The sequence below is a fragment of the Bos grunniens genome, chromosome 3, assembly GCF_055505025.1.
Source record: "Bos grunniens cultivar Pamir isolate PY7600 chromosome 3, Bosgru_T2T1.0, whole genome shotgun sequence".
In the NCBI taxonomy this organism is placed as follows: Eukaryota; Metazoa; Chordata; class Mammalia; order Artiodactyla; family Bovidae; genus Bos; species Bos grunniens.
This window is the reverse complement of record NC_141167.1, coordinates 72,662,406-72,683,880: the sequence shown is the minus strand read 5'-3', so window position 1 is coordinate 72,683,880 and position 21,475 is coordinate 72,662,406. Positions and strand designations below refer to the sequence as shown.

The window sequence follows — 21,475 nt, the reverse complement described above, 5'->3', positions numbered from 1 at the left end:
ATGTCGATGTTCACTCTTGCCATCTCTTGTTTGACCACTTCCAATTTGCCTTGATTCATGGACCTGACATTCCAGGTTCCTATGCAATATTGCTCTTTACAGCATTGGACCTTGCTTCTACCACCAGTCACATCCACAGCTGGGTGTTGTTTTTGCTTTGGCTCCATCCCTTCATTCTTTCTGGAGTTATTTCTCCACTGATCTCCAGTAGCATATTGGGCACCTACTGACCTGGGGAGTTCCTCTGTCAGTATCCTATCATTTTGCCTTTTCATACTGTTCATGGGGTTCTCAAGGCAAGAATACTGAGGTCGTTTGCCATTCCCTTCTCCAGTGGACCACATTTTGTCAGATCTCTCCACTATGACCCGCCCATCTTGGGTTGCCCCACAGGCATGGTTTAGTTTCATTGAGTTAGACACGGCTGTGGTCCTACTGTGATTAGATTGACTAGTTTTTTGTGAGTATGGTTTCAGTGTGTCTGCCCTCTGATGCCCTCTTGCAACACCTACCATCTTACTTGGGTTTCTCTTACCTTGGGTGTAGGGTATCTCTTACCTTGGGTGTAGGGTATCTCTTTACGGCTGCTCCAGCGAAGCACAGCCATGCTCCTTACCTTGGACGAGGGGTATCTCCTCACCACCACCCTACCACAGTGCATTTATTTGTTGTGTCTCCCTTGGTCTGGGACAATTTCTTAGTTTTTCCCTATTTGTCATTACCTTGACACTTTTGAAGATTCATGGTCAGGTATTTTATAAAATGTCCTGCAAGCTGAAGAATGACCCTCATGTTCTCTCATGATTAGATGCAGTTACAGGTTTAGGGCGGTGGCCTGCTATAGGGTTGGGAGCACTGAGTGTAGCAGTACATGCATGGGATCTTTTGAAGGAGGTCACCATTATCTTCATTATTTCCACCATGGTTGGGCCCCAGGTAAATAGCAGAGACAACACAGCTGCATCCATCAACAGAAAATTGGATTAAAGATTTACTGAGCATGGCCCTGCCCATCAGAATAAGACTCAGTTTCCCCCTCAGTCAGGCTTATGGAAGCTTCCATAAGCCTCTTATCCTTCTCCATCAGAAGGCAGAAACACTGAAAACCACAATCACAGAAAACCAACCAATCTAATCACATGGACCACAGCCTTGTCTAACTCAATGAAATTATGAGCCACGCTATGTAGGGCCACCCAAGACGGATGGGTCGTGGTGGAGAGGTCTGACAGAAAGTGGTCCACTGGAGAAGGGAATGGCAAACTACCTCAGTGTTCTTGCCTTGAGAACCCCATGAACAGTATGAAAAGGCAAAAAGATAGGATACTGACAGAGGAACTCCCCAGGTCAGTAGGTGCCCAGTATGCTACTGGAGATCAGTGGAGAAATAACTCCAGAAAGAATAAAGAGACAGAGCCAAAGCAAAAACAACACCCAGCTGTGGATGCTACTGGTGATGGAAGCAAGGTCCGATGCTGTAAAGAGCAATATTGCATAGGAACCTGGAATGTCAGGTCCATGAATCAAGGCAAATTGGAAGTGGTCAAACAAGAGATGGCAAGAGTGAACATCGACATGTTAGGAATCAGCGAGCTAAAATGGACTGGAATGGGGGAATTTAACTCAGATGACCATTATATCTACTACTGCGGGCAGGAATCCCTCAGAAGAAATGGAGTAGCCATCATAGTCAACAAGAGAGTCTGAAATGCAGTACTTGGATGCAATCTCCCAAACGACAGAATGATCTCTGTTCATTTCCAAGGCAAACCATTCAATATCACGGTAATCCAAGTCTATGCTGCAACCAAGCTGAAGTTCTATGCTGAAGAAGCTGAAGTTGAATGGTTCTATGAAGACCACAAGACCTTCTAGAACTAACACCCAAAAAAGATGTCCTTTTCATTATAGGAGTCTGGAATGCAAAAGTAGGAATCAAGAAACACCTGGACTAACAGGCAAATTTGGCCTTGGAATACGGAATGAAGCAGGGCACAGGCTAATAGTTTTTTCAAGAGAACACACTGGTCATAACAAAGTCCCTCTTCCAACAACACAAGAGAAGACTCTACACATGGACATCACCAGATGGTCAACACCGAAATCAGACTGATTATATTCTTTGCAGTCAAAGATGGAGAAGCTCTATACAGTCAGCAAAAACAAGACCGGGAGCTGACTGTGACTCAGATCATGAACTCCTTATTGTCAAATTCAGACTTAAATTGAAGAAAGTGGGGAAAACCACTAGACCATTCAGGTATGACCTAAATCAAATCCTTTATGATTATACAGTGGAAATGAGAAATAGATTTAAGGGCCTAGATCTGATAGATAGAGTGCCTGATGAACTATGGAATGAGGTTTGTGACATTGTACAGGAGACAGGGATCAAGACCATCCCCAAGAAAAAGAAGTGCAAAAAAGCAAAATGGCTGTCTGGGGAGGCCTTACAAATAGCTTTGAAAAGAAGAGAAGTGAAAAGCAAAGGAGAAAAGGAAAGATATAAGCATCTGAATGCAGAGTTCCAAAGAATAGCAAACATCTATTTCTGCTTTATTGACTATGCCAAAGCCTTTGACTGTGTGGATCAAAACAAACTGTGGAAATTCAAGAGATGGGAATACCAGGCCACCTGACCTGCCTCTTGAGAAATCTGTATGCAGGTCAGGAAGCAACAGTCAGAACTGGACATGGAACAACAGACTGGTTTCAAATTGGGACAGGAGTATCTCAGGCTGTATATTGTCACCATGCTTATTTTACTTATATGCAGAGTATATCATGAGAAATGCTGGGGTGGAAGAAGCACAAGCTGGAATCAAGATTGCCAGGAGAAATGTCAATAACCTCAGATATGCAGATGACACCACCCTTATGGCAGAAAGCGAAGAACTAAAAAGCCTCTTGATAAAAATGAAAGAGAGGAGTGAAAAGTTAACTTAAAGCTCAGCATTCAGAAAACTAATATCATGGCAGCCGGTCCCATCACTTCATGGCAAATAGATAGGGAAACAGTGGAAACGGTGGCTGACTTTATTTTTTGGGGCTCCAAAATCACTGCAGATGGTGACTGCAGCCACGAAATTAAAAGACACTTACTCCTTGGAAGAAAAGTTATGACCAACCTAGACAGCATATTAGAAAGCAGAGACGTTACTTTGCAACAAAGGTCCATCTAGTCAAGGCTATGGTTTTTCCAGTAGTCATATATGGATGTGAGAGTTGGGAGTATAAAGAAAGCTGTGTGCCAAAGAATTGGTATTTTTCAACTGTGGTGTTGGAGAAGACTCTTGAGAGTCCCCTGGACTATAAGGAGATCCAACCAGTCTATCCTAAAGGAAATCTGTCTTGAATATTCATTGGAAGGACTGATGCTAAAGCTGTAACTCCAATACTTTGGCCACCTGATGTGAAAAGCTGACTCATTGGAAAAGACCCTGATGCTGGGAAAGATTGAAGACGGGAAGAGAAGGGGATGACAGAGGATGAGATGGTTGGATGGCATCACCAACTCAATGGACATGAGTTTGAGTAAACTCCGAGAGTTGGTGATGGATGGGGAGGCCTGGTGTGCTGCAGTCCATGTGGTCACAGAGAGTCAGACACGACTGAGCTGAACGGGTTTAGGGGAAGAACGTCACCGAGGGGAAGTGCTCTCAGAGGACTACATTGGGGACATGGCAGCAGCCTGACTTCACTGCTGAATTAGACCACAATCACTCAGTTAAGGTGGCTGGGCCCTGCCAGATTTCTCCACTGGAATGTAAGTATTTTTTCTCTTTCTACACTCTGTTCTTAAAAGTGCGTCCAGCCTGCTCTCAAGAGGAAGGAAATTAACTTCCACATCCTGGAGGATGAATATCAACACACATTATCAGAGATCCCTCTGTAAAGATGTATCCCTTTCCTCCCCTTTATTACTTATTCTCTTATTTATGTAAGTATGGACTCATGGATATATATTCTTTGGGTTATAATCCAGTATGATTGTTATTTAGTCAGTTGCTCAAATTGTTCCATCTTTGTCCACTGGGAGGTATTTCAGGTTGGCCCCTGTGTCCTTTTGACATGGCCAATCCCTTTTTTTCCCCTTGAGCACTTCCTTACTTTCTAATTTGACAAGATGATGCCAGGCTTATCTGGTATTTCTCTCATTCAAGGCCTAAAATCAGACCTTTTGGAGAACAGTACTTAGAAACAAAGCTCTGGACATTGGGTATGTTTATTGCTACTGGAGAATCACTGATCCTAGGTCCTCTTATAATCAGCCGTAGTATGTAGCTTCAAAATGGCTAGATAGTCCCCTGTGAGAAGTAGGGAGTGGGATCAAGAGAATGTGGAACACATCCCACCCCCACAAACACATCAAAAATACATCTACATGTGGAACAATTCTCTTAGAAAACTAACTGGAAACCAGCAGAAGAACTCCTATACAACCAAACCTGCAAGAAAAAGTGGTTCCATGTAACTGGCTGGGACAAAAAGGCATCGCATTGGGACCTGTGCCCCTGAAAAGCAAGCTGTCAAGCCACAATCTGGGCATCAACATCCTGGACTCCTGTGTGGAGGAGACTAGCCCCCTTGACTGCTAGAAAATCTGCAGAGACAGACAGAAGGACTAGAGAAGCCTAGATTCCACTTGCACAGAGTGTGTGCATGCTGGCTTGCTGACAATCAGGGTGGAGAGAGCCATGCACTGGTGGCTGCCACCTCGCCACACTCAGAAGGGGCAAACACCCTGGCCCTGCTCACTCCAAACCACAGCCTGGTGCGAGATCAGGGCACAGATTCAGTTCAACTATGGAGAAACAGACCAGGGCACCTGTGGTGTGATCCAAGTGAAGCCACGCAGGATACTGTCTAGTCATGCATGGGGCGAGTGCAACCACATTGGCCACTGGCAGGGTGAGCACAGGGAGGTGCCACAAAAGTACATAGAGGCCAAGGGCTGGGCAGACAGGCCCTGGGACTCATCTAGCTACACAGAAAGAGTCCAGAGGGCCTGGAATGTGGTCTGGGTGGGGCAGCGATGGCCATTGTCAGTGCATTCAGAAGTAGCAAGTCCTCTCCCAGTGAGAGCTCCTCAGCTTCGCCCACATCACACCACAGCCTCGCCCTGGATCTGGGGCAGACAGGTCCTGGAGAAGACTGGCACAGAGGCAGCATAGATCCTGGCGGGGGGGCACAGCCACATAAACTTGTGCAGCCACAACATCCGACTCCTAGCCCCAGCCCCCTCCACGCCACAGCCTTGCATTAGATCTGGGACGAACACAACAGAGAGAGGGATGTGACCTTGGGCTGCTTCCAAGCAGAGCCAGGGGGCCCATAGGTCCTTTGTGACCACAGAGGCCTCACTTGCTTCAGCAATCACCTCCGTAGGGGCACACTCTCAAGGGCAATGCAGCCTCACTGATCCTGACCTTTAGGGTTTCTAACTCAACAGCTGAGAAGCTGACACTGCTCCTAACAGAGTGACAACAGCCACGGAGCAAAAGGGAAGCCCCACCTCATATCCTGCACAGGTTCTAGAAACAACCCTCCCCATGAAGGGCAAAATGACCAGCAAACTCTGAGGAAAGACCTGGCTGGCAGCCATATGGAAACCAGCAACTTACACCAAAGACATTGGACATGCAGAGGCTACACAGGGATGCCCCCACATAAAAACTTCTCTTCAAGACCATAGTAGATAATTGTTTCTCCTAAATTTATAAAGAAAAAGAAAGTTAAATAGAATAAAAAGGCAGCGGAACTACTCCCAATTAAATGAACAAGAGAAATTCCCCCAAAGAACAAATAATGAATAATTAAACAGGCCTTTCTAATCCACTAGACCCCAAGTTCAAAAAGGTGGCATAAAAATGCTAACTGAATTAAGAAAGATTATTGACAGAAACAGAGATCATTGTAACAAGGAACTACTGCTGCTGCTGCTGCTGCTGCTAAGTCGCTTCAGTCGTGTCCGACTCTGTGCGACCCCATGGACAGCAGCCCACTAGGCTCCTCTGTCCCTGGGATTCTCCAGGCAAGAACAATGGAGTGGGTTGCCAGTTCCTTCTCCAATGCATGAAAGTGAAAAGTGAAAGGGAAGTCGCTCAGTCGTGCCCGACTCTTAGCGACCCCATGGACTACAGCCCACCAGACTCCTCCATCCAGGGGATTTTCCAGGCAAGAGTACTGGAGTGGGGTGCCATTGCCTTCTCCGAACAAGGAACTAGAAACTATAAAGATGAACTGATCAAAAAAGGACAATTCAACTGCCAAGATAAAAACCAACCTAGAGGTAATTAATAGCAGAATAAATGTTATAGAAGAATGAATAAGTGATCTGGAAGACAGCATGATGGCAATCATCCAGTTAGAACAGAAGGTGGACATACAAATGAAAACAAATGAAACCAACATACAATACCTATGGGATAATGTGAAATGTGCCAACCTACACAAAATAGACATTCCAGAAGGAGAAGGTGGTGGGTTGTTGAAAATGTATTTGAAGAAATTACAGCTGAAAAATTCCAAAACCTAAAGAAGGGAACATATATTCAGGTATAGGAAGCCCAGAGGGTCCCAAACAATAAGAACCCATGCATATTCACACCAAGACATCTCATAATTAAGATGGCAAATGTTAAAGATAAAGAGGATTCCAAAGGTAGTGAGAGAAAAACAAAGAGTCAGTTACAAGGGAATCTCCTTTAAGCTATCAGTTGATTTCTCTATAGAAACGGCAGGCCAGAAGGGAGTGGCAAGATAAATTCAAAATCCTAAAAGGGAAAAACCTGCAACCTAGGATGCTCTATCCAACATGATTATCACTTAGAAGGAGAGATAAAGAATTTCCCAGACAGGCAAAAGCAAAAAGAATTCAGCAATATTAAACCTACCCTGAAAGAAATATTGAAGAGTCTTCTCTAAACAGAAAGGTAGCAAGAATCTATAGGAAAGGGAAAAATTATAATAGGAAAGGCTAATCATAAAAGGATTGAAGATCACTTAAATACATAGACTTATACATAGCCAGTATATAGACTAAACAACAATTAAAAAATGTAAAAAAAAATTATAACTACATTAAATAGTAAAAGAGGGCTTCCCTGATAGCTTAACTGATGAAGAATCTGCCTGCAATACAGGAGACCTTGGTTTGATTCCTGGGTCGGGAAGATCCCCTAGAGAAGGGCATGGCAACCCACTCCAGTATTCTTGTCTGGAGAATCCCATAGATAGAGGAGACTGGCACACTACAGTTCATGGGGCTGCAAAGAGTCGGATACAACTAATGACTAAGCAAAGCACAAATAGTAAAACAATAAACATGAAGATACAAAATACAACATCAAGAAAACAAAACGTGAGGGAAAGGAGTATAAAAATGTAAATCTTTTACAATGTGTTTGACCTGAAATGATTGCTAGTTTAAAACGAGTAGATACAGTCGTGAGTTAATATGCTTGAACTTCATGGCAACCATAAATCAAAAATATAGACTATGTTCACAAAAAACAAAAGGAAAGGAACTCAAACATATTACAACAGAGATTCATCAGATCACAAAAGGAAAAATAAAAAGAAGAAATAAGCAAAGAGGAACTACAAAACAACTAGAAAACAAAGATTAAAATGGCAGGAAGGGAACTCCCCTGTTGGTCCAGTGGCTAAGACTGCACTCCCAGTGCAGGCGGCCTGGGTTTGATCCCTGGTCAGGGAACTAGATTTCACATGCTGAAACTAAAAGATCCCATATGCTGCAACAAAGTTCAAAGATTCCGCATTCTACAACCAGGACCCAGGACAGCCAAAAAAATAAGTAAATATTTACAAATAATAAACACAAAATTAAAGGAACTTGAAAAAGATTGTTAAAAATGGCAGTAAGTACATACTTATCAATTATTACTTTAAATGTCAATGGGCCAAAGGCTCCAAACAAAAGACACAGCATGGTAGACTGGATGAAAGAAACAAGAATCTACAATATGCTGCCTACAAGAGGTTCACTTCAGGGCAAAAGGCACACACATACTGAAAGTGAGGGTATGGAAAAATTTAATGCAAATGAAAACAAGAGGAAAGAAGAGGTAAAATAAAGGCCATAAAGGAAGATAAAGAAGAGCATTAAATGATGAAAAGGGGATCAATACAAGAAGAGGATATTATACTCATTGATATATATATACACCCAATAGGGGAGCACTTATGTTCCTTTTACCCCACTTTGTAAACCATTGGTGGAAATATAAATTGGTGCAGCCTCTAGAGAACACAGTATGGAGATTCCTTTAAAAAACTAGAAACAGTGCTATCATATGATCCAGCAATACCACTCCTGGGTACATGCCATAAAAAAATGAAAACTCTAATTTGAAAAGACAGAGGCACTTCAATGTTCATAGCAGCACTATTTATAATAACCAAGTCATGGAAGCAACCCATGTCCATCAATAGATGAATGGATAATGTTGTATATGCATATAATGGAATATTATTCAATCATGAGAAAGAATGAAATATTCCCATTTGCAGCAACATGGAGAGGCTCAGAGAACGTTATATTTAGTAAAGTAAGCCAGGCAGATAAAAACAAATATTATATCATTTATAATGCAGAATCTAAAAAGTAATGCAGGTGAATCTGTATACAAAACAGAAACAGATGCACAGACATAGAAAACAAACTTGTGACTACCAAAGGGAAGAGGGAGGGAGTATGGGGTTAACAGATAAAAACTACTCCACATAAAATAGATAAGCAACAAGAATTTACTATATTATACCAGTCATTATTTTCAATATTTTGTAATAAGCTATAATCAGAAAAAAAAAAACAACGGAATCACTATGCTGTACACCTGAAACTAACACAATACTGTAAATCAACCATACTTCAATGCAAATTAATGAATGCATGTACTATACATTAATGACTGATGAATTACCCTCCTTAGAATCCTGCTTCAGGATTGTATAAAAGTGCCTATTTCCCTACCCTTTTGCAAAGGGTGCTTTTTAAAAAACAAAAACAAAAACATGTTGCCAGTCTAAGCCTGGTGTGCAGTAGTCCATGGTGTCGCAAAGAGTCAGACATGACTGAGCAACTGAACTGAGTCTATGAGGTGAAAACATCAGAGTCTTAAATGGAATTTTCCCTATCATAATGGAGGTTCAGTCTTTTTTAGTATCTTTAAAAAATACTGCAAGGCAATGGCACCCCACTCTAGTACTCTTGCCTGGAAAATCCCATGAATGGAGGAGCCTGGTGGGCTACAGTCCATGGGGTCGCTGGGAGTCGGACACGACTGAGCGACTTCCCTTTCACTTTTCACTTTCATGCATTGGAGAAGGAAATGGCAGCCCACTCCAGTGTTCTTGCCTGGAGAATCCCAGGGACGGGGAGCCTGGTGGGCTGCCGTCTATGGGGTCGCACAGAGTCGGACACGACTGAAGGGACTTAGCAGCACCAGCACTTTTCTTTGAAGCATCTATTCATATTCTCATTTCAGTTTTATATTGTGATACTGGTGTTTTAAAAGTTGATTAGTAAGACCTTTCATAAATTAGAGATCAATCTTTTTTTATATGAATTGTAACTTATCTGCCTGTTAATTTTGCTTCTACTATTTTGTCATGCAGAAATGTTTCTTTTTAATGTAGCCAAATTTACTGACTTTTTAGTTTTATGTCTCCTGAATTTTAAGTCATAGTGAGAAGCCTTCTTTACTTCCAGGTTATAAGAGAATTCTCCCCTGTCTTCTAGTACTTCCTGATTTCACTTTGTAAGTTATGATCTTTAATCTATTTGGAATTTATCCATATAAGCCATGAGGTATAGATCCAGTTTTTCCCTCTGGATTCCTACCCAGCTGTCCCAATACCACTTGTTGAATAGTCCAAGTTTCTGTCACTGATTTGAGATGCCATTTTTTATCATGTACTAAATTCTTGTAAGAATTCCTATTCTTGGATTATATAATATCTTTCACTGACCTTCCTACGTATGAACTAGTACCACAGTATTTCAATTATTAAACATTATGTTTTAAAAACTGGAAGGACTGGTTTTCCTTCATTGTTTTCTTCAGATTTTTCATGGTCATTTAAGAGAATTTTTTTCCTTACAGACATTCAAATCAGCTTATCTAGCTACTGAAAAAATCCTATTATATTTATTTTAATCAATGATAAACCTGTATTTTTCAACTTAGAAATAACATCTTAAATACTGTAGAGGGAAGTAACATTTTTATCAAGTTGAGCCATACCATCAAGAAGCCATTCTATCTTCCTATTTGTTCAAGATTACTTTGTACCTCAGAAACACATGTAAGCTTTCATCCTGTGGTTCTTATATGGTCTTGTTAATTTCTAGGCATTTTTTTGTATATACTTTTTCTTGCTGTGATAAAAGCAGACTTCTCAAAAAACATATGAATGCTACAGATTTCAGTATATTAATCTTGTTCCCTGCTACCTCAGTTCTTATCATTTGTTGTTTTTCAATTAATTTTCTTACCACATTGTTCTTCAGTTGCTAAGTCACATCTGACTCTTTGCAACCCTTGGGACCTAGGGCATATATAGCAGTATGTATATCTTACCACATATAAATTTTAACTCCTGCTTTCCAGTGTTTAAATTTTGAATTTTTTTCTTTTCTGTTACTAAACAGTCTTAACACCAAAGAATCTGAATTGTTTTGAAAGAAAATGCTTTCTGAATTTTTATTTAGTGTTTTCAAAAAATAAGATCAGATAAAGATTTCATGTCATTTTATTTGTTTTTCCCCAAACAGAATTCTCCATAAGACCCTAATTTTGACAAAGTGGCTTGTTAACTATTGTGCTTTTTAGGCATTTAATTGCCCTATGCTGATTCCATCTTAGTTCTGAGAATGATGGAGGGAGGCATGTAAAGTGTGGATCATCCCTGGTAGGTTGCGGACCAGCCAGATGCATATGAATGAGTACGTCATTGGCTGGGGCAGGGGGTGTGTCTATTGGTCCACAAACGCTGGTTTTTTCCCTGCTTCTGTTTTTCCTCCCCAACCAAGAAAGCCACTCAAATACACAGGGAACTATCTAGAAAGGTGATTGTGTATTTAGATGACCCTATACATGGAATTTATTCAAGCAAACAATGCAGTGACATGCACAGGCTCCTATGTGAGAGGCTAGAAATAGAATTTACTAGAGGGAAAAACCCAAGCCTTTTAGATTTTAAATCTAAAATCTAATGGGGGTGGGGACTCAAAATACAATATTACATTGGACACCAAAAGGAAAAAGATATGCTTGCTTGTTATCTGCAGTATTTTTTCACTGCTCTTAGCAGCTTGTTCCTAGGTATACAAACCTTCTCAATACTCAGTCATTGCTCTAAAAGGGGATGTTATACCTCACATGATCAACCCAGAAAGAAGAAACAATTGGTTTAGTCAAAGAGAAGTATTTAGAAAACGTTCTTTGGCTGTATGGTCACACTTCTCATGTTTTCAAGCTTTTCACTCTTGGCACTGCTCTTCCATGATAAAATATGATAATTTCCATCTTAAAACAACTACTTGCTTGTGTAGGAAAAGGAAATGGAGCCCTCAAGGCTACTTTTTATCTCCCTAACTCCATCCAAGAAAAACCAGTCAGTCATCAGCAGTTTTGTCTTCACTTGAAAAGCTAAGCGTTGGAAAGGTCTGCACTTAAGGGGTGAAAGGACTAAGACTGGCTTGGGACGTAGAAAAGATGGTGTTCCGGGGACACAGGTACAGGACCAACCCCGCCATCCCCTCCCCAGCTTGCTGTGAGCCCTTTAGGCTATTTGCCAGACAAAATACAACCAACAAAGACCTGTTTGCTTAGAGTTACAGGAACCAATGTGGATGCAGTCTGGGTTTGAATGCCAGCTCTTCCAACTTGTATAACTTCAACCTGCCTCTGCAACAGCTTTCTCAGCCATAAAATAGGGATGGAAATATCTACAACACACAAGTTTTATGAGGTCCCAGTACATTAACACAGGTTAAGAGCTTAGAAAAGTATATGGTAATTTTTGGGCAAGCATCAGACTCAATAGATGTTTGTTATTATCACCAATATCAAGATATAAGCTTCCCAGGGAATTACAGTAATCATCCCATTGATAGTAGGAGGAGGCTTTATTCAACTATGGTTAAATTACAGCCTTAAATATTCTATTCGCTTTCAATTCCTTCTTCAGGCCCAGAACACAAATAGTGTTCTTTAAAAAATCCTTCTCAAAAGACAAACACTGCATGACCTCACTTATATGTGGAATCTAAAATAGTTTATCTCACAGAAGCAGAGAACAGAATGCAGTACCCACAGGGTGGGGGCGGAAGGGGAGATGTGGGCAAAGGGTATAAAGTTGAAAAAAACCTTCTCTCCATATATTAAATCATTTTTGTTTGAGTTACTGGAATATGTTAGTTTTTTCTGGATTTAGTTATGTTTCATTGAGATATGTTTATGACATCTAATAAGAAATCAGATTTTTAAAAATAAGGTATTACAGGTATTCTCCTCTGGAAATAATTCTCTCCTCTTTCAATTACTTATAACACAAAGTATTTTGGAAAAGGACACAAGGACGGTTACCTATATTCTTCCCCCTGTTCGGTTAAAATCTACTCATTTGTCTTAGAACCTGCTATCTCAGCATTTTTCAAGCTGTTAGAAGATTATAAAATATATTACTTTTTAAAAAACTGAAACAGACTAGGAACTATTAGTAAGGAAGAAGTCTTGTTTTGTGAGACTTTGTTTGTTTCCATATACATCAGTATGTACGAAGATACGTGTATACTGGAGTTGTGATGTAATACATTTCTTACCGGGAATCCTGACCACAAGTTTGATGAACATTATCTGAGGGAGCTGGCATAATGCCTTGGTTCTACTTAAATTGTGATTATCTTGAAGGGATTTTGCACAAAGGTCTCATTCACTGTAAACATATAATTTTCAAAAGAATGGTAATGCAAAATAAACCCAAGTCCTCCTTCAGTACCTCTCAGCATCCCGATGGTGGTGGTGGTAATTAATTGCATTTCCCCCCTCAGCCTTCTCCATGGCTCACATGTGAGCCATTAATCACGGCAGGGCAACTACTGCTTCACCCTGAGAGCTTTAATTACAGGAGCCCTCCTCTGTGCCAGGGATTGCCCTAGTCGATAGGGATGAATAAGACTGTGAAAGCAGCTTGCTGAGTGATGTTCTCGAGAAGGACCTGTTTTCTATTCTCACTGAGAAAAAAGGTGTGTTGACCATCTGGCCTTGCCCCCCAAGGCCTGCTTCTTATGGAGAAGAGTAAGAGACTCTCACCAAGTACCCAATAAGTTTTGTTAATGGATAAGGAAAACGTTTGAAAGCTCTTACCTTGGGGGAACTGGTAGCCTGGGGCACAGCAAGTCTGCATTTGGAATCTGGGTGTAGTTGAAGGAATTCAAATTATAAACACACAGGAAGGACCCTGGAAGCAGAAAACACACAGCCTATACCATTTTCCTACATTGTACTTATCTCTTTAGGGGAGCTAGTAAAGAAACCATAGTCATTTTACCCAACTTTGGAAAAGATAGAATAAACCACTCAGATTTAGAAAACAGGTCTCTGGGTGTCCTAGAGACAAAAACAATAAGCATCCAGTTAAGATCAAATCAGGTTCTCTCCTTTCCTCTCCCCAAAATGCCAAATTCAAAAGTTATAAAATGATTGGTAACAAAATGATTTGAAGATGATTTATTATATAGGCTTGATATTTTTAACCCAGTCTTGCAAATAATTTTTAAAAATCTGGCACCCCACTTCTCAGGCAGATGAAATTTGCAGTGGGCTGCCTCGAATTTCTTACTTCCCTTTGCTTGTTTAATCCTTAAAATATAAATCTGAAAAGCAGGCTCAGAGCAAGTTACATAAGTGCTTTTGCAACAACGTACAACTGTCCCACTGGTCAGTGAAACTACCCACAGCCCAAATATTTTAATGAAAGAACATACTTGTCGGCAATTCAACCTGAAGCCTGTGGGTGCCTCTCTAGGACTCGACCTGCCAAGTGCACTTCTCTGACCTCCGTCTGACCCTGCCTTCAGGCCCTCAATGTCTGCTGTTTCCTCCCACTTTCAACAGCAGACCAGACCCTGGCAGTGAGCAGAGAACAGCTAGGGTTTCAGATGAATTCCAGATAAACCTGAATGCAATTAAGCTCAGGAGAAAATGTTTATGGCCCTTTCTACACAAGGAGAGGCACCCACAAGGAAGGACAATTTCCCACTTCGCAGAGAAGCAGAGGCAAGGCAGATGATCTCATCTATGTCTATACAGGTTACCCTGCCACGATCCCCAGCCTTAGGGGGAATAGAGGCCCCATCCTTTGGTACCCACCACTGGTGTTTGCAAAGAGCTGGACCTCTTCCAGGGTATCAAGCTGCTCTTCAGGACAACTGGATACACAGAGAACGGTGGAACTGAGCCTCACATCCTTGACTTCCAGGTTGCAGGAATTCATAAAAAACACGTGCCTAGGAGGTAGATGAAACAGAAGGAGAATGTCGTAGAGCATTTCCTGTCGTTGAGTTTAATTGTGGGACTTAAATGATACCCACACGCTATCAAACATGGGAATAATTAAGGCCAACTTTCATCATCAAATACTTCCTGCATAATTTAACAAGTATTATGCCCACCTGGGGTCATCTATGGAGTTGTACAGTTTGGGAGCTGTATTCAAATGTTAACAAAACTTCCCTCTTTCAGATTCAGCATTTTCTGGGATGCTGATAACACTAGGGCATTCTCCGAGGAAGTCGCTGAGAAACAGAAAGGACTGATAACACTGCCCCGGCTTTGCTAGGTGAGGCCAGTGCATGAATGACTTGTGACGTCCACAGAAAGCATAGTGTATTCAACTATATCTCAGAGAACAGCTCAACCCAGGGAAGTGAGAAGGGGAGAGGAGGAGGCTGAGGCTGTGAATTAAAGGCTTACCCCTCCCCCGCCTCCCAGTTTGAGCCAGGAAACTCGAGACCCTTCCTGCTGCAGCTGCCCAGCCACTGGGCACAAGAACAAAACTGCTTGTTGCCTTTAACGAGGTCACGTGAGGGCAGGCAGCGGCAGCTCCCAGACCCATGCCCTACACTTATCCGGGCTGCTGAGATCAGAGCAATGTCAGGTCAAGAGCCCTGTAGGCAGTCCCCCAGCATAGAGACCTGGAGAAGGGTTCCCAGAAGCTTTTTTTCCCTCAACTGGGGTTGGGGGGGTGGTGTAACAGGAGATGGGGGAACAGATTTCTCAAGTGTATGATAACTATACACTTTATTCTACTTATTTTATTAAGTTTTAAAAATTGCAGTAAAATACACGTGAAATTTTACCATCTTAAAGATTTTATGTGTGCAGTGGCATGAACTACATTCACATTGTTGTACAACCATCACTACCACCCACCCCACCCACCGTCCCACAAGAATCTTTTCATCTTGTAAAATAAGCTCTGTACCCACTAATAATAATTCATCATCCCCAAATCTTGGCAACCACCATTCTACTTTCAGTCTCTATGAATGTGACTACTCTAGACACCTCATATAAGTGGAATCAAAATATTTATCTTTTTGCGATTGACTTATGTCACTTATCATAATATCCTCAAGATTTATCTATGTTGTAGCATGTGTCAGAATTTCTTTCCTTAAAAAGGCTAAAAAATATCCCATTATATGTAGATACATTTTGTTTACTATTCATCTGCTGGACACTTGGTTGCTTCTACCTTTTGGCTATTAATAAAATATATACTTTTCATTTCAAAGAGGATGACTATTTCCCAGCACTGCACTATGAATACAGTGTCCAAAGAGAAGCACAGGTGTATCTGGGAAGCCCCGTCCTCCCTGTGTTCTTTGTGAATGACACCCACAAATGTGGGGGGAAATGGCCCCGGGGCAATCCATTTCCAGCAATCCAAAGCCCCTTACTCGAAAGCAACATTCAAGGGTAGAAGAGGCCTGCTCTGGGATCTGTATTTGGTGACTCCAAACTTATACCCAGGACCTTACACACTTAAGATGTCTTTCCTAGGAGCTGCTTTTGATTATCAAGTCTTGAAGTTATTATAAGGCCTTACCCATCTTAGAAAATCAAGGCCAGGGATTTCTCTCCCCTTGGGGGATTCCTGTCTCTTCTCTCCCCTTTTGGTTTCTCTTTTGGAGTCTGGGGTATAAGAGTAGGCACCACAGTGCCACACAGCTGAGAGTGTAGGCTGGGGAGGGAGTGGGACACAGGTTCTCAGCATCCCCAGGTGGGACTGAGGTATTTCCACATAGAAACAATACTGTGTTTGGTGTATAGTTAGTAACATGATTCTGATACATTGTAGATAATAATGCTTCCTAGGTGGTGCTAGTGCTAAAGAATCCGCCTTCCAATGCAGCAGACTTTAAGAGATGCAAGTTCAATCCCTGGGTTGGGAAGATCCCCTGGAAGAGGAAATGGCAACCTGCTCCAGTATTCTTGCCTGGAAAACTCCACGAACAGATGAGCCTTGTGGATTACAGTTCATGGGGCTGCAAAGAGTTAGACACGACTGCATGACTAAGCACACACACACACACACATAATGGATAATAATAGTGACAATTAACACTTATTAAGCCTTAGCTCATACAGTGTCTCAGTGGATCCTGAAATCAGCCTTATGAGATAGGTATAATAACTGGTTTTAAAAGCTAAAAATTCAGCTCAGAGAAGTTAAGTACCCTGCTCAAGGTCACACAGCTGAAAAGCAGCAAGGATTGAATTTGAACTTGGGACTGGCTGGTACTAAAACCTGTGTCCTTACTACCACTTCAAAATTTCCTTTTATGAGTTGGGTTGATAGAGTTTTGAGCAGGAAAACAGTTTCCAGGCTCAAAATGACTAATTTAATACAGCCCCTCTGTAGGTTGAGGACTTACTTTAACACTTACTTTTTTTGAGTCATATCCTGCCCTGAAAGAGGAGCCCCTTCTACTGGGGAGTTCTTCTTGCCACACACATTCCCAAAGCTGTCGTAGCCAAAGAGGAGTCTTCCTGTGGCTCCCGCCGCCACTGAGTAGCCCATGATGAACACCTGGCAAAACCCAAGTGGCACGTGAAAGCCTGGCCAAAGGGCTGGAAAGCAGCCCCCCACATCCTTGAATGCTGATATAAAATGGAACCTGGTAAAATCAAATCTCCCCAGCACGAATGCACTTCCCTCCTTCAGCAGTGACACCAGCAAGTCAGATCAGTTAGGGGTCCCCAGCCTCCATGATCTAATGCCTGGTGACCTGTGACGGAGCTGATGTAATAAGAGAAATAAGGTGCACAATAAATATACTATGCTTGCATCATCCCCTAACCATCTCCATCCCCGTCCGTGGAAACACGGACTGTGTTTTCCATGAAACCAGTTCCTGGTGCCAATAAGGTTGAGGACCGCCGATGAGGGTGCTGCTTCTCTAGTACTTGCTTTAACAGGTTACGGAGGGACACTACTCTAAAACTCTGAAGCCGATTCCTCTCTGCTTTTTCCCCTTCTTCCCCAAGAGTCTGTCATTTTCTCTTTTTGCCTAAGATCACCAGGATAACTCAAACGTTTGCCCCTTGTTTTATCTAAGGCACTGGGGCTCTGCTTCTTTCCCTGAGGTTCTATCCAGCCATGCACCTTTCCTCCCTTCCACCTCTCTCTCCTCCTATTTCCTCTTCCACTTTGATTTTTATCTTGTATTTAGGGGACTCTGATCTTCAGGGGTAGAAGCAACACAGTTGAAAAATACCAAAATACTGTCTGTAACAAGTGAGAGAATGGTGCTTTGGCATAAGTGCTTAAAATACAGAAGGAATCTCAGGAATTTTGCTGGACAAGAACATCATGCAATCTGTAGTCACTTTTGTCCAATTTCGTAATGAATGTGGAATATTTAAAATTTCAGCTCAAGTGACTAGTCCCTTAATATGCATTGATGGGCCCTCTACTCAGATTGAATCTGTATCTTCCCATAATATAAGCTTAGTACCATAAATTTCTCAATCTGTAATACAGAAAATACCATTCAATATTTGGAAAAAATAACTGTGGTACCAGATGTTCCAAAAGTACATATTCCCAAAGTCAATTACGTGTCAGATACTTTACATTCATTACTAATTCAGGAATCAAAATAACAGTCTTAAAGTGCCCACTAAGGGGTATGGAAACAAAATCGAGCCCCCAAGGAACTCAGCCTAGAAGATGGGCAGGGCTCAGGGCTGAGAACCTTCTGACGTCCCAGGGAAGGAGGGCCTCTGCCACACCTGTTCTACCAGCACCTCCTCAACCTCGAGGTCAGACTCCAGGACGAGTGGGTCACCTGTGCACGCGGACAGGTCCCTCACCCTTTACTCTCAGGCTTCAGGTGGGGGGTGGGTGTGTGCCCCTGTGGCTGGCACTGTCGGCTGACCGAGTCCTCAGTTGGTCCCCTTCCTGCTCTTCCTTTCGGAGTGTGGTCAGATTCTGATTGGTTTTAGACTTACAGCGAGGACAGGGGTCCTGGTCTTCCACCCAGATCAGCAGAGGTCTAATAATAAAGGGGAGCTCCTGCCCAGGAGGCGAAGGGTTTTTTTGGTGGGAGGGGCTGGTGGCTGGAGGGAGGTTTGGATAATCCTGAGTCCCTGTCACACTACCACATTAAACCATTAAAATTTTCTTTCAACTTCAAACACACAATTGCAATTCCAAACAGTAGGTGGGTATACCAATTACGGTGAAGCTATCAAGGAGGTTTCAGTCAGTTGTGGGAAGATATGGAAAAAGGAGTCTTGGTGGAAGAGTAAGAAAAGGCAAGGTGGGAGAGGACACTGGGGAGGGAGCACAGGCAGAGATGGCCCAGAACTGAGCGGGTTCTGTTCTGTCTATGCACATATAAAGAAAGGCTGGCACTCATTCTGTTTGCAATAGACTGTCCCGGTTCATAATTCTGGTCCCTCACCCCAAACCTCCTTTGTTCAGCCCCAGCTCAGGACAGCACCATCAATAATTCCATCCAGCATGGGCTGTGTTCCTGGTCAGGATGTCATAACAAAGACCAGAAAGCCGAACGGCAGAGGCAGAATAACATCCTTGCCCTCTTGGCTGTGGTTTAAAAAAATATTGCAAAAGATATAACAGCTAGTCACCTAAGGAAGAACTATCATTACTCAAATTTAATATAGCAAAGAGAACATGGGTACATTGAAGTTTTCAGATTTATTTTGCAAATGATATGTAAATTTGAAGCCATTTCCAGCTTTGTGCCACCTCTCGGATGGTTCTTGGTTCTCTGAGCTGTGATGGGCCATCTATAAATCCTTTCCCCAGACAACTGCTGGCTGAAGGTTTGATAGTTAGGCACTGGGTTTGAGCTGTGGAGAGGCTAGGGAAGATCATTAACAGTCCAAGTTCAAAGCAGCCAGGAACTGGCAGAACAGCTGCTTCCTGCATTTATACAACAGCAGACCCAGAAAGAAACACCAGCATCTGTGGAAAGTTTAAGAGGAGGTGTTATAGGTATAGTTTTCCCCAACTCCTAGAGAAGAGCTCCAAGGGTCATTATAGAGGCAACACAGAACATTTGATTATGCCTTTAAGGTCCAACCTTCCACTGTGCCTATTATTCACCTATCTGTGTGAAACCAGTCGGTAAGTCAAGTGAGTAAATGCCTTTCTAGCTTGGAAAGAGATTCATATTTTAGGGTTTATTCAAATTTAAGTCTTTTCAACAAAGGTAATTACGTGGTAGCCACCGTCAGGCTTTAAAATCATTTACCATGAAGAAACAGCATGCCTCCATCTGAAATGGATGATTTCATGAACATGATCTTTTAAGAACTCGAGTGAGCCTTTTTCTGCTGTTACATACAACTGTAAAATAAGTTATAAAAGCATCAAGGTTCAGCTTCCAAGAGACTCTTCCAGAACTAAAATGGAAGGTCTATCAGCAATCACACACACCTGATAACTAGAGTGGGCAAAAACCTTATTACCTATCCAACTAGAGGGTTTATAGCAAAGGCTTGTTTACCTATTAGCTGCTAAACACAACATTCCAAGAGCATGTTACACTCAGCTAAAGTAAGAGGAATTTATTTCTAGGCTTACCTGGATATCCCTTTGTGAGAGGAACATTTTATTAGGGGGACTGAGACCAGATGGTAAAAGAACTTCCCCCTCAGTGGGCTGGTACTAAGAGGCCTATTGAATGGCAATCCCACTGCAGACGGTGGTTCTCATTTCCTAATGGCGTCTTGTGTTAGAAGTGGCCCATAGTAATAAGCCCACCTCTCCAATCTACTGAGCCTAAAAGGTTAAGAGATACCTGACTGGTACTTCTGAGAACTGCTGTTTGCTCTGTGGCAAACGTCTCTAGCCGCGACACAACCTGTTACCTGGTACCACCTGGAACCCTCACCCCCACCTCACTTCACCCCCGCCCAGGGACGCGATTTATATTTGGGGCACAGCTATTTCGGGACACACACACACACACACACGCACCCCCCACACTCTGGCCTCTTCCCTGCCAGGCACCCACACTTACCAAACCAGTCCAGAAGAGAAAGAACAGGAACAACCATGCCGTATCTGTGCATTTCCTATAAATCTGAGGTCGCCACTGTCTTTGCGTGGGGATTCTTTCTGCGGAATCCTTCCAGAAAAAGAAGGAAGAGTGTTTAGGAAAAGAGGATAATCATATATTTAGGTCCCGAGCTAGAAAATGAGCCCAAACTTACTCGAAGACTGTTCAAAGTAACTTTTTTTTTTTTAAACGTGGCCGCCTGAAGCGTTCGCGAAGCCTTTGCAACACCTGCTGTGTGCGGAGCGGATAAGTTCCCAGCCGCCGAGTCCTTACCTGGAGGCGCACCTAGAGGCCGCCCCAAGTTGGCGCCTGGAGGCCAGCCTCTCCCGAGCCTCCGCCCCAGCAGCCGAGTGGGTCCGAGGTCTACCCCGCTAGGTGCCCCCGGGACGCGGCGGCGCAGGGGCGGGAGGTCGGTCCGCGGGATCCCGGGAGGCGGAAGCGTCCCCGCGGGGCAGGTGCGTGGAGGGGCCCGAGCCTTCCCCGCGCGCGATCCCTCCCCTGGGGCCAGGTGCGGGCCTTACCAGGTGCTCCGCTCCGAGGCACTGCATGTTGCCCTTCGCGCCGGGGGCCGCGCACTGGGAGCCCTCGCTGAGCCCGCTGCGGGCCGGCTCGGGGCCCGGCGGCTGACCGGCGAGAAGGGGCGCAGCGCCGCCCCGCGGCAGCCTCCGGGCGCCACGGACTTCGCCCTGTGCGCCATCCTGAGCGGCCCCCGGCCCCCGCGCGCACCCGGAGCCGCTCGGGTGCACCCGGCGGTCCTCGCGAGTCCCCTCGCACCTCCCCCGAGGCCGGGGCTCTTCGCCGCTCGCCTAAACCACCGCGCGGTGCGACTCCCGACTTGCCCGT

General features: G+C 43.3%; 1 protein-coding gene across 33 annotated transcripts in view; it reads right to left on the bottom strand.

Annotated features, from left to right (window-relative positions):
• Positions 1-21,261, bottom strand: part of SLC44A3 (solute carrier family 44 member 3) — an 87,008-nt gene extending 65,747 nt beyond the window's left edge. For 13 of the 33 annotated variants that reach the window (XM_086391311.1, XM_086391312.1, XM_086391317.1 and 10 more), the window contains exons 1-4: positions 21,154-21,261; positions 20,594-20,701; positions 14,403-14,539; positions 13,398-13,491 (exon numbers count right to left, since the gene is read on the bottom strand). In XM_086391311.1, coding sequence (XP_086247437.1) covers positions 13,398-13,491; positions 14,403-14,526 — 218 coding nt within the window. In that variant the 5' untranslated portion in view covers positions 14,527-14,539; positions 20,594-20,701; positions 21,154-21,261. Of the gene's footprint in view, positions 1-13,397; positions 13,492-14,402; positions 14,540-16,984; positions 17,128-19,822; positions 19,918-20,593; positions 20,702-20,786 lie in introns of all 33 variants that reach the window. The other 20 variants (XM_086391313.1, XM_086391319.1, XM_086391321.1 and 17 more) reach the window with 11 other exon arrangements.
• Positions 21,262-21,475: the final 214 nt, after the last annotated feature.